Raw genomic sequence first — 17,992 nt, forward strand, 5'->3', positions numbered from 1 at the left:
AATCTTACTGAAAAGCCATCCAACTCCGCCACTGCTCCACTGAAAAGCTTTCAGCCTCGGGGCCTGGAGGATAAAGGCCAAACTTCCCAGCACTGCATCCGAGGTCCTCCCAGTGCTGACCCAACCATCCGAGCCTTCTCCCGCAGCACTTCCTCCCTCTTGAGAAACATAGAAAGCTGATATTTCCCCTGCTTCCAGGCTTTGTATTGTCATCCTACCTATCTTCAACATCTACTCCACAGACCATCTCCCACATGAGGTCAACCCAACACTTTCAGGTTAGAATTGCTTCTCCCACATCTGTGCTCCCAGCACATCACTACTGTCGAAGTCAGCACAGCTCGGCCAGCTCCTGATACGGTGTGTGTATCAATAGCTACTCTCCTGGACTGCCTATCCCTCAAGGATTTTGTGTGTTTCCCTTCCTGGCTGGTCGGCTTTCTTCCTTCCTTCTTTCCCTCCTTCTTTCCTTCTTTCCCTCCCTCCCTCCCTCCTTTCCTCCCTTCCTTCCCTTTTCTCCCTCTCTTCCCTCTTCTTCCTTCCTCTTTCCTTCCCTCCCTTTCTCCCTCCCTCCCTCTCTTCCTCTCTCCCTTCTTCCTTCCTTCCTCCCTCTCCTTCCTCCCTTTTATCTTCCTTCCTCCTTCCCTCTTCCCTCCCTCTCCTTCCTCCCTTCCTCCCTCTCTCCTCCTTTTTTCCTTCCTTACCCCTTTCCTTCCCCCACAGCATCAAGCACAGTCTCTTGTATATTACAGGTACTCAATAAATGCTTATCACATTTAATTTCAATCACTTAAGTCAAAAATGTTTCCTGCTTTTTGGCTTCAGTGCTATATCCTATCTGTGAGTGACTTCTGAACAAACAATAGAAGGAATGGCACGAGATAATAAATCCTAGTGGGGGAGATTCATCTAATCCTATCTATCACACACTGGAAAGATTCCTTCCACTTCAGGATCAATCAATGGTCACCAGACAGTGACAAGGAGCCTGCTATCCACGAGGCAGAACCCTCCTTCATTGGGTAGCTCAAACGACTGGACATTCTTGTATCAAACTGCGATCTTTTTTCTCCTCAAAATGCATCCCTCTGGAGTTACACAGTATGCATATGATCCCTTCAACAAGATGGCCTTCCGGAAGCTGGAGTCAACCATACGCTCCCCTAAGTTCTGCACTCAGCTTTTTCAGTCTTTCCACAGAAGCCATCATTTCTAGCTATTTTACCACTCTCCATTCATCTTATTTATCCATCCCATCCTCACAGCCATCCTCAGGACGTCTTCCTGTCTGTCAAGACTCTTTTCAGCAGGAGCCCCACTGAACATAATGCTTCCATCAAGGCCGGTGGAGGATTTCACAAAGGAATTGATATCTTCCAGTTCAGTACACCAAAGCTGAATTAGAGCGAAATAAGACTGAATTCATTTTATTAGCCCACACACCACACTGTTGGAGCAGACAGAGTTATTGAACAAAACCCTCCAGTCTTTTAAAAAGTGAAGTAGTGTTACACCACATCCTCTCCAGCCTATATATGCACAGACATTTGAACAGCTAGAGTCACAAAACAGAGAAGTACACAAAGTCCTAGATACAAGGCTTCTGGGATTGTCCGATTTTACTGCTGATTTTTGCATTCAACAATTCAGCTGTTACACAGAGTTTTTTTTTTTTTTTATCATCTCCAAATTCTGTAGGTAGGGGCTGTCTGTCTCCAACCACATCTCCAGCAGAGATCCAAAATAAAGACCTCCTGGGTGTCTTCATGCACTCCATATGCATAGAAGCGACTCCACTGGGGAGAACAGCATCTCATAGGGGAAATGGCTTTCTCTGGTTTGCTTAGATAAACTCTCTAATTAGGTCAGCTAGTCTGATGACATGAATTAAAGCCATCCAGGCTCCACAAATACAATAATTCAATTAAGGAATAACAGAACCCGACTTTCTAAGCAATAATACAATTTTAGATCACAAGTGAATGCAAAGCAGAGAACAACTGGATTATCAGAGTCTCGACAAAACAGAGGGTGCTCAGAACCTAGTGTTGGGGGAATGTGGAAGTCAGCCTCTCTCCAGAATGTGCTAAATGTAATAAAATGCAGCGGTGCTCACTTAGGCTCGCCGATGGAAAGGTGCAACGTTTAGCAAACTATCAGGACTGTGTTCATACGAAAATATTAACAGGAAAATCATTAACTAGGAAATTTTAATGTAAAATGCTTTATGAGTCTGAATAAAAAAAAATTTAATTGAAGCTTTCCATTAAAATTGGCTAAAAGTCTTAGAACTAATGGAAACATTAACATAATTGTGAAGTGTTTAACATGAGAACATATTTTGAGAGTACTTTCCTCTCATAATCTTTTCTACTTTATTTCATCATCCTTGGTAGTTCAGAACAAGGGCCAAGTATACTACTAGCTTTAAAAGACAAATTAATTTCAGCATTTTTCCCAATAAATGCAAGCTTTTTAAAATGGGTTTACCGGTTAGGTGTGGTGGCTTATGCCTTTAATCCCAGCACTTTGGGAGGCTGAGGTGGGAGGATGGCTTGAGGCCAGGAGTTTGAGACCAGCCTGGGCAACATGGCAAGACTTTATCTCTAAAAAAATTAAAAAATTAGCCAGGTGTGGTGGTGCGCGTCTGTAGTCCCAGCTACTCAGGAGACTGAGGTTGAGGTGGAAGGATTGCTTGAGCCTATGAGGTCGAGGCTACAGTGAGCCATGTTTGTGTCACTGCACTGCAGCCGGACAACAAAGAAAGACCTTGTCTAAAAACAAAACAAATAAAATAAAATAGGTTTACTTTGGGTTTTCATCCTTTTTTTGTAACTCTCAAAATTCTGTAAACGCTCAAGATGATGAATAATTAATTTCTAGGGAAAAAATTATTCTACCTTTTTAAATTATCTACATTTCAAAACAATACTTATTCCTACAATGTGGCTTATCACAGAAAAAAATTCAAAGCAGTCTAATTTTAGGTTTAAAAGAATTCTGATTCCTACATGGTATAGCATAATAAAAATACAAAGCCATAAGCTTTTATCTAGCAGCTTATCGGGAAGCAGCTTTCACTCTTCTAAGACACAGTCTTCCAGATTAGCACGTGGCTTAAAGATCACTGCGAGATTTAAAATAACATTAGCATCTAGTCATTTCTACATATCCTCAGTTTTCATCCAAGCCCCTGCTGCCATGAGGACAGCATTAGAAGGATGCGTTTCCACTCACCCTCTCAGAAGTTTGAAAAGCATGCAGCCCAGGGAGAACCAGTCGGCACTGCTGTCATAGGCCGTCCCCTTCTGCAGCACCTCGGGAGCCATGTACCCATGGGTGCCACTAGGGAGAAGGAAGGATACACAGTTATCAGAGCATGCGCACTTCAGAAAACACTCACAGCACCCCAAGGTCCGGGTGTCATTCGTTAGACAGCAGCAACTGTAAACAAAGGAGAGGGGACAGTGGTGCTTCACTGCAAACGTGACACACTGAACATCCAATGGGAAAATGCTCTTTTCTGCCTTCACTCATATATGAATTAACATAAATAAGCATATGAAATAAATATGTAAAATGCAAGTTCGGGCTCTCATCAGTCCTTCTCTACTCCAGCTATGAAGAGCAAAGGTTTTCCTGCCGTTTCAGTAGCTCTCGTGTGGAGGTGCGTGGGGTCGGGGGAGGCAGGGAAAGGGCAGAGAGAACGGACAATGAACAGGTGACCACATGGAGGTGCTGTGGACCTTGAAGGCATGGAGACATCCACCTCTGTGTGGTGTTGCCAATTGTGCTGAGGACCTGAGCTCGCAGGAGCATCGGCTTGGTCATGGTCAGCAACAGACCCTAGGGGGATGGGGAAGAAGGAGGAACATGAACCCAGTTGTACATAAGATGGCGAAATCACGTGTCAGGTTTCAAAAGCTGCAGAAGGTCAAAGGACTCAGCACTAAGCAAATGTGAAGATGATTTTCAGGAAGTTGAGAAAAATCACTTGAGAGGACAACCATTTTATATATAATCTGCACCATCTGCAACTCGAAAGCCCTTCCCGCTCTAGCACTCTCCACCCCTCCTTGAAGGACTGAGCTCGCCCGGCTGCAGCAGGAAGCACGCGAGGCAGCCGGTGGGGAACTTGCCAAGATGCAGCCTGAAAGGGCTCTGGCAAAAGGTTGTATGCCCTGCAACCTCTTCATCCACGATTAATTTTCTTCATCAGTAAAATGGGTAATCAGATGACATCTCTACCTCGCAGGGTTGCTGTAAGCACTGCACATACATCATGGGCTCACATACAGCAGCAACTGGATTCATGTTGGGGATTTGCATCTCTGTGCTTATCGTAGTGTAAGAAATTTTAGGCCCTGTGCGGTGGCTCATGTCTCTAATCCCAGCACTTTGGGAGGCCAAGGCAGGTGGATCACCTGAGGTCGGGAGTTTGAGACCAGCCTGACCAACACGGAGAAACCCTGTCTCTACTAAAAATACAAAATTAGCCAGGCATGGTGGCGCATGCCTGTAATCCCAGTTACTCGGGAGGTTGAGGCAGGAGAATCACTTGAACTTGGGAGGCAGAGGTTGTGGTGAGCCGAGATCGCACCATTGCACTCTAGCCTGGGCGACAAGAGTGAAACTCCATCTCAAAAAAAAAAAAAAGAATTTTTAACTTGCTTATGCTCAGCAACAGTGAGAATCTACTCAGAATAAATGATCCTGGATCACTAATGAGGCTGGGTCATCACTGGGTCCAGTACTCTCTGTATAAGAGGTGTATTTGAGAGTTTTATCAAATAGTGAAGACGGGCGTTGGTCCATCAGGGCAAATCCAGCATTCTGCAAAGCTCAATCAGCCCGAACCTAGTCTGACGGTGTAAGGCCATCAGGCCACGCCGTGAGAGCACTGGAGATTTCTATGAGGGGCATCCAAGCCATTTTCTGGGAAGGTTTAATTTCAGGGTTGCCTGGAAAGTCCTTTCTGGTGACCTTATAATCTGTACTTTATCAGGATCAAGTCACAGTTCTGGAATGGAAAGATATCTACAATAGATATCTACAGGATAAATAAGAAATGAATGCAGACCAGTCCCCCATGCTTATACCAGATGCAACGAAAACTCAACCTTGGACTGCCTGCCGCTGAGGTTTTCTGATTCTGCCTATGGGCCAGCTGCTAATGCTTCCTGAAGCATTCCACTAAAGATCTGTACTACTATTAATACTGAACGAACACGTGGACGTTTTAAGACATTGTGACATGAGACACAGCTTTGTGTTCTTAGATAAAATAAGCTAGTACTCAAATTAGTCACTGACAATCTGCTCAGCTCCAGAAGTTCTCCTGTGATTTTTCATGGCTACTTCACAGTTAACTTCTAGTTTACAATAATTTGCGATTCTTTCGTTAAATGGACTAAGTCTAAGCTCAAATCAAAAACCTCAACTACAATACTACTTTGGAGATGGGCTGGCCGTGAGATGAAGTCTAAGAATCACATCTACAGCTTTGAAAAGATCTGATAAACCAAGTTCAGGGTGAAATTGTGGCTTAAAATCTTCAGTCTTGTACTAAATAGATCATGCCAAAGCCTCAGGGAGTTCATCCACACAGTGTACAGGCTTTGGAATCAGACAGAACTGGATTATAATTCCAGCCCCATGGCATACCAGCCATGTGACCTGGTTCAAGTTACTTAATTTCTCTGAACCTCAAGTTCCATACCACAAAAATTGGATAGTGACACCCATAATTTATGGGGTTTCCACAAGGATGACACATGCACGACTGGGACAGCTGGATATTCAGACAAAGTGAATGCTGCTGGTACCGCCACCACTCCATATGCTGGTCACTTCGGGGACAGTTCTCAGGGCTGCTCCTTCCAGGAGGTCAGGGGTCAGCTCTGTCTTACGGTGGCGTCGCCAGCAGCTGGCACGCAGCAAATGTTAAAAAGACTCGCTGAATTATTTAGTTAACTTAACCCTCACAACTATCACAGGAGATAAATATCATTGTCCTCTCCTCCTCACAGAAGGGAAAAATGAGGCTTACACAACCAGGAAGAGGAACCCAAACCCAGATCTGTTGGCTCCAGAGTCTTTTTTCCTGGCCACAAAATGCCTCCTTTACTTAAAAGTACAGGATTTTGACAGGGCGTGGTGACTCACACCTGTAATCCCAGCACTTTGGGAGGCCAAAGTGGGAGGGTTGCTTGAGTCCGGGAGTTGGAGACCAGATTGGGTAATACAGGGAGACCCCGTCTTTATAAAAATATATTTTTTTACATTAGCTGAATGTAGGGGCACATGACTGTGGTCCCAGCTACCTGGGAGGCTGAGGTGGGAGGATCACTTGGGCCTGGGAGAGGGAGGCTGCAGTGAGCCATGATCACGCCACTGTACTCCGGTCTTGGAAACAGAGCAAGACCCTGTCTCAAAAAAATAAAAAATATAAAATTGTATTGTATGTTTACCTTTTTAAAGTAGTGGCCTCCTGATCATTATTTAAACATGGAAACCAACCTTCTCAGTCCTACCTCTTTACAGATGCTTTTCAAATATTGTGCTTTCCAGAGCAGGCAAAAGAACAGCCCACCATTCACAGCTGATATGTGAATTATAGCAAAAAGTACACTAGGTCCTGCTAGGAAATAACCCCATATCTGACAGTTAATTCCTCTGGAAGAGTATTTCTTATGAACCCTTGGATTCATATTTAGTTATGACTACACTAACCAAAAAAATTAGCATACCAAATAGCTGTGGCATTAAAAATTCAAATGACTCTCTTAAAAGAATCTGATGAACTCCCTGAGAGAAGCTTATACGACCACAGGTTCTGGTCTAATAATTGTAAAGTGCTAGCAAAATGCTAATGCTTTTATCACCATATCCCAGATTCCGCAGAAAAAGAGAAATACGTTTACAGAAACAGTGCTATTCACTATTAACATTTGATCAGAGCTTTAAAAGGCAATTCTGATTTAATGCAGTCCTTCATAAAGTATTGCAGTTCAGAACCACTTTACTTCTGGTTACACAAAGAGAAGGATCTGTGGTTTATTTTCTGCACAGATGCATGAAATGAGACCACTGGGAGTTTTTTTCAAGACCATTCAACACAGAGATGAATGTTAGCTTAAGATGTAATTTTAAAAGATTCAGTGCTAAGGAGGAGACATTTAAAAAGACAAAATAAAGCAAAAGTTGTCTGCTTTTCCACAAACTGTACATGTGTTCATACTTTCCACCCAGATCATCGCCTACCAAAGAAACAGAAATGAAAACCAGTGCATGTTCCATGGTGTTTCTGCAGAGCTGAAACTGTCCTAGTCCTGCTGTCTTTTTAACAACTCTGAGTACAGAGAGAAGTCCTCGGTTCAGGGCCAGTTTGCACTGATCAAGCAGGGCCACACCCAGAAGCAGTCTGGTGTCCCCGAGGTGTCAGGTGCTGGCTGAGGGCTGTGGCCTCAAGAGTTCCCTCCGGGTGATCACGTAGAGGACCTGGTGCAAGACCCAAGTCTAACAATATGACCTCAGTGAAAGCCTAAACTGCAAGCAGATGATTTGTTTCTTTAATTAAAAAAGAGAGAGAGAGAAATATTTCTAATTTCTCTTCAGGGAAAAAAAGGAAGAAAAGCCTTTTTGAAAAAGAAGGAAAAGTAGATGAAGACAGAAACTTGGCTCCGAGGACCTGCCTTGACCACATCCACGCAGCTGCCTTGGTGCCTTTCTAGGCACAGTCTCTTTCACTTATCCTTAGGACAGCTTTGAGTGGTTTATTACTACGATTACTAACAGACTAAGTAACTGACTGACTTTTAGGGTCACATAGGCAGCATGGATTCTGGTTTCTTGCTGAGGTCCTGATTGTTTCTTAGAGGCCACCCTGGTCCCTGAGCAGGTTCAACTTCACTGTGGGTTAATTCCTGCTCTCCGCAGACAGTGAGGAAGGCACCCCGTTCTTATCTCCTTTCCCACAACCTGTGATGTTGGATCTTCCTGACATACTGAAAATCACCACTGGCAGTGACAAATGGCCACGCCTTTGAAGGGGCATGAGAGAAATGATGGTGAACTGAAGTTGACGCATTACTTACACGCTCGCATGAGGCTTCTTTTTGGAAAAATCGCAGGCAAGACCAAGATCTGAGATCCTTGCGTGTCCGTGTTCATCCAAGAGGATATTTGCTGGCTAAACAGAAAGAGAATGATCTTTAAGAGTGCCCCAAATGTCATGGAGGCTTTGAGAACTTTGAGTGCAGACGCTTGATATCTTACTATTTTATCATAGCTTGTTCCTAAACACAAATTACAGCTTTATCCCATCACATCGAAGTAGGGCATGATACTGAGAATAATATTTTTCATTTTAACTTCAGCAGAAAAGTGGTAACGATAGAGGCGGAGGATTCTACTCATTAGAAAATGAAACATGGGGCAGGTAACACAGGAATGTCGGGACCACAGTTCATCAGCGTTAAAAGCATTTCCTTTTCCCCGTACCAAGGACCGCTGCACAGAAAGAACAGCGTGCCTCTCAAAGGCGGGAGGTGAATCCACCAGCTTCCGGGCTTCTGAGAACCACAAGGATTTCTAAGAGTAAAGCCATGAAGCACAGGACAGAGAGGAAGCTTCCAAGAATGTATCAACACTGACCTAAGCAATCAAAATATTCCATAGTGCCACATTAATCCCAATAAATGTCATTTCTGCTTATTAGTACATCATTAACGTAGGGCCCTACCAAATGACCAAATATAATTGTGACCACAACTCTGATAAAATGTATCCATGAAGATTAGATTTAGTCATCATAATCATGAACAACAAATCTAGTCTCTCTGATATACATTGAATTATAGGCATCTTAATATTTTTCTGCTGGCGATCAACTACTGTTTTGCTTGAAATAAAAATAAATGGCATGCTATTATAAAACTGAAGCATGAATAATCATGAGTGACTAGAATTAAGTTTGAATAGAAATTAAATAATACCACTGCCTTCCAAATAGCTTAGAAAATAAAAATAAAGCATAAAGATGATTAGAAACCAGTTATTGATTTAAATTAGAATGTATTACAATAGCGCTTCATGGGCCTTCAGCATGTGTTTTGTTCTTCTGCAAAGCTTGCATAAGGAAATAAAATGTCAAGGGCCAACTATTGTCTAGTTATTTCTAATTCAATAAAAATACATTTTTCTTCTTTATGCTTATAGGAAAACTAAGGGAGTAATAATACTTCTGTAACCTTACAGAAAGGTTTAAAATTCACAGAATATTTTGTAAAAAAAAAAATAACATTCTTGGAAATAAAATACAATTTTTATAATATCTTAGAAAGTAATCTTCAAAAGCCAATCACGGCATCTCAGCTCCCTAGAGGAAGGAACATAATCTGTACATTTCAGTTGGCCACTGTGGGTTCATTCAAGAAGGCATCTGAAATGAGAGGCAAACACATTCTCCTGGAATCTTCTTGCCTATTGGGGAATTGTTGGTCCCATCATTTTTCTTATTACTATTTACGCATTTCTATGTTTGCGCAATCATTAATTTGTCAAGGTTCCTTTCTCTCCATGCCTGCCTGCAGGCTGTTGGCCATACAACTAGGTGAGTGTCACCATGGACGTCCTGAGCTAGCTCCTATCTTCCTCCCACGTGTAAAACCCAGGACCAAGCACCACGTTCTGGAATGGAAAAACTCAGAATAGTCCTATATCATTGCTTTCAAGTGAGTGAGCTCTTACAGAGGACAAGAACAGAAACCTGGGCACAGCAGTTAGAGGTTACACAGTTCAAGGATCTAAAACTCTATCAGTGATTTTTAAGACAATCTCAAAACAACGTTAAAGCTCTGAGGGTGGCCTTTGGGAGAAATTCCGCAGGCTGGTCGGCAATCCACTATTCACTGATAGACCTTGCCTCGGAAGAGTTATGACTCAGCCATTCTATGTCTTAGCTTACCAGCTTCTAAGCCCCATAAAATATATGTTCTTTGCTTATTCATCATTGTACATGTCCACCTTTACAGAGCCACGACCAAATCAGTTGCTTAGTGAACATTAACTGAATTATAATTAATTATGAAATGTGTGACACCAAAAGGCTCCTAAACTGCTTTTCTTTTTTTTTTTTTTGAGATGGAGTCTCCCTCTGTCGCCCAGGCTGGAGTGCAGTGACACAATCTCAGCTCATTGCAAGCTCCACCTCCCAGGTTCATGCAATTCTCCTGCCTCAGCCTCCCGAGTAGCTGGGACTACAGGTGCCTGCCACCATGCCCGGCTAATTTTTTGTATTCTGAGCAGAGACGGGGTTTCACCGTGTTAGCCAGGATGGTCTCGATCTCCTAATCTTATGATCCACCCTCCTCGGCCTCCCAAAGTGCTGGGATTACAGGCATGAGCCACCATGCCTGGCCTAAACTGCTTTTCATTAACTGATCAACGAAAATATTTGGCTTAGTATATGTGCTGCAGCAGGCACTGTAGTAGGCACCAGGGTTATAATAATGACAGGCACAGACATGTGCTCCGTCCCTGCAGAGTCTGGTCTAGAGGAGATATAATGTCATATAGCTAATGACTTTATCAGGGCTGAGACGAGGGCTATGAGGAAAATGACAGGACTCTGTGAAATAGAAGGGGACTTTTAGAGGACCGTTCACACAATGCCTACTATGCAGAATGAGTCCGTCAACCGTCCTCACCTTCAAATCTCTGTAGACAACAAACCGATTGTGCATGTGTTCCAGACCCAGAATGATTTCAGTGGCATAAAACCGCATCTCCTTCTCAGAAAACACACCGTGTTGTGAAAGGTGATAGTGCAAATCGCCCCCTGGAATCAGATTCAGAATTTAATTCAAAGCACACAAAAATCATTCTCATCCTAAATAATCAGGACTCAGGAGAAAAAGGGAAACTATGCTTCTGCTTTGTCTATATACCTATCTTTCATTCCTGTAGTTTAGCAACAACGTAAACGTTATAGAGAAAACTTAAACATTGAGAAGATTTAAATGCAATGACAGGAGGGACAAGACAGCAAAACCAAGCCACCATTTTCAGGCTGGCAGCTCAGCTCCTAGTTCCGCCATCACAAGATGGGACCAGCTAACCTGCTTTGATTACTTAAATCCTAGTAAATGAATCAACCCATGGAGTGATCCAACAGACACAGCTTAGCAAATAGCTCTATGGATAGACAAAAAAAACCAACAAAAAAAAAACTAGGCTGGGCACAGTGGCTCATGTCTGTAATCCCAGCACTTTGGGAGGCTGAGGTGGGTGGATCACTTGAGGTCAGGAGTTCGAGACCAGCCTGGTCAACATGGTGAAATCGTCTCTACTAAAAATACAAAAATTAGCCAGGCGTGGTGGCACACACCTGTAATCCCTGCTACTTGGGAGGCGGAGGCAGGAGAATCACTTGAACCTGAAAGGCAGAGATTGCAGTGAGCTGAGATCGCGCCACTGCACTCCAGCCTGAGTGACAGAGACTCCGTCTCAAAACAACAACAACAACAACAACAACAACAACAACAACAACAAACGGATCATATAGACAGATATTTGACAAAGCAAAAACAGTAAAATTTGAACTGACAAAAAATCCAGGTGGTGGGTATCCCCAGGAAAATTCTTTCAACATTGCTATCTGCTTGAAATTTTTTATAACAAAATGCTGGAGAAAGGAAATAATCAGATGGCCTGAAATTACAGAGACAGAGAATGCCATCAACAGGGTAAGGGAATGATTTTATATAACACAAGGGAAAAGCCTTTATTGATTTATAAAAATGAGTGTGTGTGTCCAACTTTATTACCCTTGCTTTCACAAGCATATTTCTCTCTCCATACACATATTCCCGTAAAACCACTACCACATCAAGATGGAAAAGATGCCCAGCATCTCAAAAGCTCCCCTACCACTATGCCCTTTCAGTCAAGACCTTACCCCCCAGTCCCACTCACACAAAGGTCACTCTTCAGCCCTCTCTCCCCATCCATTAGTTTTGCCTGTTTTGGCAGTCACATAAGCAGGGTCACCTAGGGTAGATGCTGCTGGGTTTGGCTTCTTTTGCTCGTTATTATGCTGTGAAATTCCTTTATGCTTTGGGGTAGATCTGGTTTTAAATCAAACACTTGGAACATAATAAAACTTCAAGTGAACTTAAAATAAAAAAAAACTAGGCATGTGAGTTGTGAATTGTATGCTTTATTTCAGTTCTTATTACTAAAAATACTTTAGATATATACCATGACACTTTCTAGTATCAGAAAGCTCCTTTTCTAGCCAAACGTTTTCCAGCATTTTCAAAATCATCATCCACAGTTTAAAAGATCAATGTACAGTAGTGCAGATTTAGAAGGTGCAGAAGATTGGGCTAAAATCTGTACTTGGCCCAAAGTCAGTCCTTCAAAGTTGGTTTTTAAATACATTTCTATCTTTGGCCTATATTCTTATGAGGTATTTCATTCCTAAAAGTTGAGGGCCAGGAAATAAGCTAATTAAAGATCTAGGCCAGCTGCATTCCAGAAAATCAAGTTTCACTGTAAGTATTTTATGAGAATCTTTTCTAGAATATTCAACTTCTTGGGAAGAGACTGGGAGGCTGAGAAGGACGTTGCAGTCAACATTTAAAAATGAATTTTCAGTGAAGATTAAAGGGTAAAACATTTCCTAAAACTTCAGGGGGAACCTAATTACCTGAAAGACCCACATTGCTAGTCTGCCTAGATTAATGCATGCTAAGATTTAACATCATGGCCAAAGTCTTTCAAGGCAGTCAGACTTTCCAAGTTTTGCTTACCGTTCATCAGATCCAGGATGAAACAGAGTTTATCTGGGGTATGGAAGGCATAGGTCATACATACAATGAAAGGACAGTCCTAGAGTAAAAACATAAAAGTTTATAAGAAGAGAGAAGCTGCCTAGAAAGCGCCAACACCATGCTACATATTTTTAAAATTTCTTTATTTTTTAATTGACACGTTGCAATTGTACATATTTATGGTGTACAGTTTGATGTTTTGACATACATCTATATTGTATAACGATTCAATCAGGGTCGTTAGTGTATCCATCACTTCACACATTTATCATTTATTTGTGGTGAGAACCTTCAAAAGCCTCTCTTCTCACCATTTTGTAATATACAATACATGCCATGGGTTTTTATCCAAGCTGCTACCCCATGCACTGAGCACCGACACCTACATGGTAATTTTTAAAGTCACAGTAAAATGGAGCTGGTTACATAATAAAATGCATAGAGACACAACATTAATAATTGGAGCAGATGACCTTGAAGGTCCTTTCTCACTTGGATTCAATCACGTCTCTATCCTAATTATATCCTCTTCAAAATACTAGATACAGAAACTTATCACTATCTTGCTAGGCTTTTTGCTAGTCAACATTTTGGTTCTGGCTATTCAAATATCCATTTCAATCTCTGCTTCTGAAGTTGATGGAATCATAGCACAGGTTGGGGAGGGAGGAATGTTATTTGTGGTGTTGTTTTGAAACACTGAAAATAAAAATGGAATTAAATTAGCTTTTGAAAGTGGAAAACTATTATCATGACCAAGGATTGAATAACTCAATTGTAAAGATTTCAGTGTTTCCATAATTAATCTATAGATGCCATGTAATCTTAATTGAAATGAAAATTGACAAGGTGGATTCTAAAATACATGTAAATGTAAACAGACAAGAAAAATCCCAATATTCTTGAATATAAACAAAGCTGGAAAACGTACAGGACCAGATATCAAGACTTATTAGAAAGCAACAGTAATTCAGACAGTGTGGTATTAGCCCAAGGACAGACAAATCAAGTGACCATTTATGTGTGGGTCTATTATGGATTACTTTTTCCATTTCATTGTTTTTAAGGTGACACAACAGGGCCTGGGGAAAGGATGGCCTATTCAATCAGTGATGCTGAAGCAACTGAATATCTGTACAATAAAATATGAACCTTGACCCCTGCCTCACACCATACACTAGTCATTTCCAGCTGATGTAGATCTAAGTGTAAAAGATAAAACAATAAAGCTTCCAGAAGAAAACAAATGAGAATATCTTCATGATCTTAGGGTAAGTAAAGATTTCTTAGGCCACAAAAGGCAGTAACAATAAAAATGTTAATTAGACTAAAATAAAATTAAGAACTTCTATTCATCAGAGGATACCATTAAGACAGTAAAAAGACAAGTCACAGGATGGGAGAAGATATATGAAACCCATAAATACACAAAGGATTCATATCTAGAATATATAAAGAACTTTAAAAAATCAACTTAAAAAAGTCAGCCAACCCCCAGAAAAATGGCCAAAAAATAGGCATTTCACATAAGAGGATACCACATAGCCCCCAAACTAATGAACAGATGCTCAACCTTGATGTCTCCAAGGTAACGCAAATTAAAACTACAACATGCTGTCACTAAACCCACGAGAACAGCTAAAAAGAAAAACACTGATGATACTGAGTGTTGGGAAGCTATAGAGTGAATGGAACTTTCATTACATGACTGCTGGAAGTGTACAATGAATGGTGCAGCCACTTTAGCAACCCATTTGGTGGTATCTACCAAGGCTGAGTGTCACTTGTAAACTTTCTGACTCAGTGATTTCACTCCCAGGTAGACATCTAATAGCAGTCTGTACTTATGTGCACCAAGATACCTGCACAAGAATATTCAAAACAGCATCATTCAAAATAGCACAAGTCAGGAAATAACCCCAATGTCTACCAACAGTAGAATGGATAGTATGGTATATTTATACACTAGAATGCTATATAGAGCATGGATCAGCAAATGTTTTCTGCAAAGGGCTAAAAAGCAAGTATTTTAGGCCTTGCAGGCTGCATACAATCCCTGTCATCTATTATTCTTTGCTTATTTTCTTTACAATCTTTTAAAAATGTAAAAACCATTCTTAGGTCATGGGCTGTACAAAATAAGGCCAACAAGCTAGACCTGGCCTGAGCCACACCTGGCTTTCTGACCTCTCTACACAGCTACAGGAGGGAGTTACTGCCATGGGCAACACCACAGATGAATCTCATAAGCAATATGGAGTGAGAGAAGCCAGACACAAAAGAGCACATTTATAAAGTTCAAACACAATTTGCAAAGCTAAATTATGCTGTTAGAAATCTGGATAGTGTTAAGTTGGGCGCGGGGTTAGTGACTGAGAGAGGCACAAAGAGATTTCTAGAATACTGGTAACTCTCCGTCTCTTGATCTGGGTGCCAGAGATGTGTGTATTTCCTTATGAAAATTCATCAGTGCTATGTTAGATCTATTAGCTCTATTTATATCTATTTTATCTATGAAATCCACTTAGATTCTTTATATATAGTGTATACTTGTCACTAAACTGATTCAGTTTTTAAAATGGCTTAGATTATCTATATCCTCTTTCTTAACAAACACACACACACACAAAATTATTAAATTCCAAAGAAAATGTTCAAATTTCAATAGAATCTGTAAACAGAAGTTGCATTGTTAAAGCTAACAGCTCAAGACCACATCCCTAGGAGGTTCAGCCCCCCTTAAAATGCCTGCCTCAGAGAAATCAAGGCTTCCCAAAGAATTTTTATTTGTTCCAGCCAACACTCAAAGAGAGAGCCCCTGTCTCCCAGCCTCCATGGGAGGGTAGGAGTCTAACCTGGATAAGTCCCAGTTAGCAAACCAACATGGGTCCCATATGGACCACACTCCTTCCTGCATTGTAAAATTCTTCACTTCCTTGACTCTGCTCCACTCCTCATTGCACTCTACCAGCCACTGCCCCTTTAAAACATCCGGTCACCTCTGCACAAGTCAGAATGAAGCTCAGCTATTTCTCTTACTGTTTAGTCATTACCAAATAAATGCTGTTTTAATTACCAAGTACATGCTTTAACTAATGTCCAACTATATTTATCTTTGACTCAATGTAAAATAAACATCCGGGTGAAGGAATCAGATTTGGTTATCTCTACAGAAATCAGTGACTGCAACCCTCACCTCTCGGGGTGCTGAACAGACACTATAATGGGTTTCATGTGGAGTCCAGGACACAATCGAATACTGACCAATATGAAAAAATAAGTGGCAATTTAATGAATGGTGGGATATAGTTCCAAGAATAATTATGGATAAGAGGGCCTGCCTTGATTACAAGTCAGAATAAAAGTGGATTTTTAGAAGTAGACCATTAAGTAAAACTCTTGAGCAAGGAACTGTCTTCTTTGATTTCCTACCAACAGTGAACAAAACAGCTTACATTTTGCAGGAACTTGCCATAAAAACACTGTGATAAAACAGGACCATGAAGTCGTTAAGAAAATCCTTGGCCAGGCGCGGTGGCTCACGCCTGTAATCCCAGCACTTTGGGAGACTGAGGCAGGTGGATCACGAGACCAGGAGATCGAGACCATCCTGGCTAACACGGTAACACCCTGTCTCTACTAAAAATACAAAAAGAATTAGCCGGGCATGGTGGTGGGCGCCTGTAGTCCCAGCTACTCAGGAGGCTGAGGCAGGAGAATGGTGTGACCCTGGGAGGCGGAGCTTGCAGTGAGCCGAGATCGCGCATCGGGCCACTGCACTCCAGCCTGGGCCACAGAGTGAGTGAGACTCCTTCTCAGAAAACCAAACACCGCATGTTCTCACTCATAGGTGGGAACTGAACAATGAGATCACTTGGACTCAGGAAGGGGAACATCACACACCGGGGCCTATCACGGGGAGCGGGGAGGCGGGAGGGATTGCATTGGGAGTTATACCTGATGTAAATGACGAGTTGATGGGTGCTGATGAGTTGATGGGTGCAGCACACCAACATGGCACAAGTATACATATGTAACAAACCTGCACATTATGCACATGTACCCTAGAACTTAAAGTATAATAAAAAAAATAAAAATAAAAATAAATTAATTAATTAAAAAAAAAAAAAAAAAAGAAAAAATCCTCCACACTGCAGTCGGAGCAATCTCTGTGAACTGCAAGGCTGATTATGGTCTCTCTCTAGTTAAAACACTTGGTTTCTAACTGCGGTCATATCATTTAGGCTCCTCAAGATCGGCCTGCGATGCCCTTCATGGTCTGGCCTGGCCTTCATGTCTCTCTCCAGCTTTGTCTTGCACGACTCCTCCCACCACCGCAGACCCTGGCCCCTTATCTGATTCCCCCAACCTCATGTGCCTGGGCTCAGATGTGCACTGGCTCCTCCAACTTCAGAAGGGCATTCATTGACCCCATCTCCACCCGGCAAAAGGCCTTCCGAGCACCGTGTGCCTGTCTTCCATGGCTCTTGCCACAGGTCCCAGTTGTCCATACATTCCCATCATCATTTGAATAATATCTTTTCGCTTTCTGTGCAGCTCTGTAAGAACTAAGAACTGGGACCACAGTCAGGTTTTGGGAGCCCCAGCTTGCCGCAGAGTGCCTGGTTGAACCTAGACATTCAACTGTGGTTCAAGGAATAAATGAGTCACACTTCTGAGGAACCTAAATGACTGACTGGATGAATTGCTGACTGCTCTTCACAGCTGTGGACACGCTTATGCTGGTTCTCGAACATGCATATTTCCTTTTTTGCCATCTGAGAATAACAGAAGAAAACTGGAACAGTACTTCCTACTGTCTTTTGGGGAGATGGGTGGGATACTTAAGTTGAGATTTAAAAAAACAACAACAAAAAAAACTTCCAGTAAAAAGAAAACTGGTGAATGAATGCATTTCAGTTACATACCCACAACACTGGAAAGCCTGCCAATATAGGCTGATCAAAAGCTTCGCCTAATGAGGGTATTTTCAACTATGTTTTACTAAAAACTATAGAAAGTATCCCTTGATTAGCAAAAACAATTCCAAATAACTTTACTGTAATTATTTTGGTTAAATTATGCACTTATAAATTTTAAAAGTACCATATAGTTTTGATATCTTTTTGTTTGTTTGTTTGTTTTTGAGATGGAGT

The 17,992-nt window shown here is 41.7% G+C and overlaps 1 protein-coding gene across 3 annotated transcripts in view; it reads right to left on the reverse strand.

Annotated features, from left to right (window-relative positions):
* GRK3 (G protein-coupled receptor kinase 3) overlaps positions 1 to 17,992 on the reverse strand; it is a 164,642-nt gene that overhangs the window by 30,995 nt on the left and 115,655 nt on the right. For all 3 annotated transcript variants that reach the window (XM_007975215.3, XM_073006858.1, XM_038006313.2), the window contains 4 exons: positions 12,816 to 12,894; positions 10,710 to 10,840; positions 8,097 to 8,191; positions 3,238 to 3,345 (listed from right to left, as the gene is read on the reverse strand). In XM_007975215.3, the coding sequence (XP_007973406.3) occupies positions 3,238 to 3,345; positions 8,097 to 8,191; positions 10,710 to 10,840; positions 12,816 to 12,894 (413 nt within the window). The remainder of the gene's footprint in view (positions 1 to 3,237; positions 3,346 to 8,096; positions 8,192 to 10,709; positions 10,841 to 12,815; positions 12,895 to 17,992) is intronic.

The sequence above is a fragment of the Chlorocebus sabaeus genome, chromosome 19, assembly GCF_047675955.1.
Source record: "Chlorocebus sabaeus isolate Y175 chromosome 19, mChlSab1.0.hap1, whole genome shotgun sequence".
NCBI lineage: Eukaryota > Metazoa > Chordata > Mammalia > Primates > Cercopithecidae > Chlorocebus > Chlorocebus sabaeus.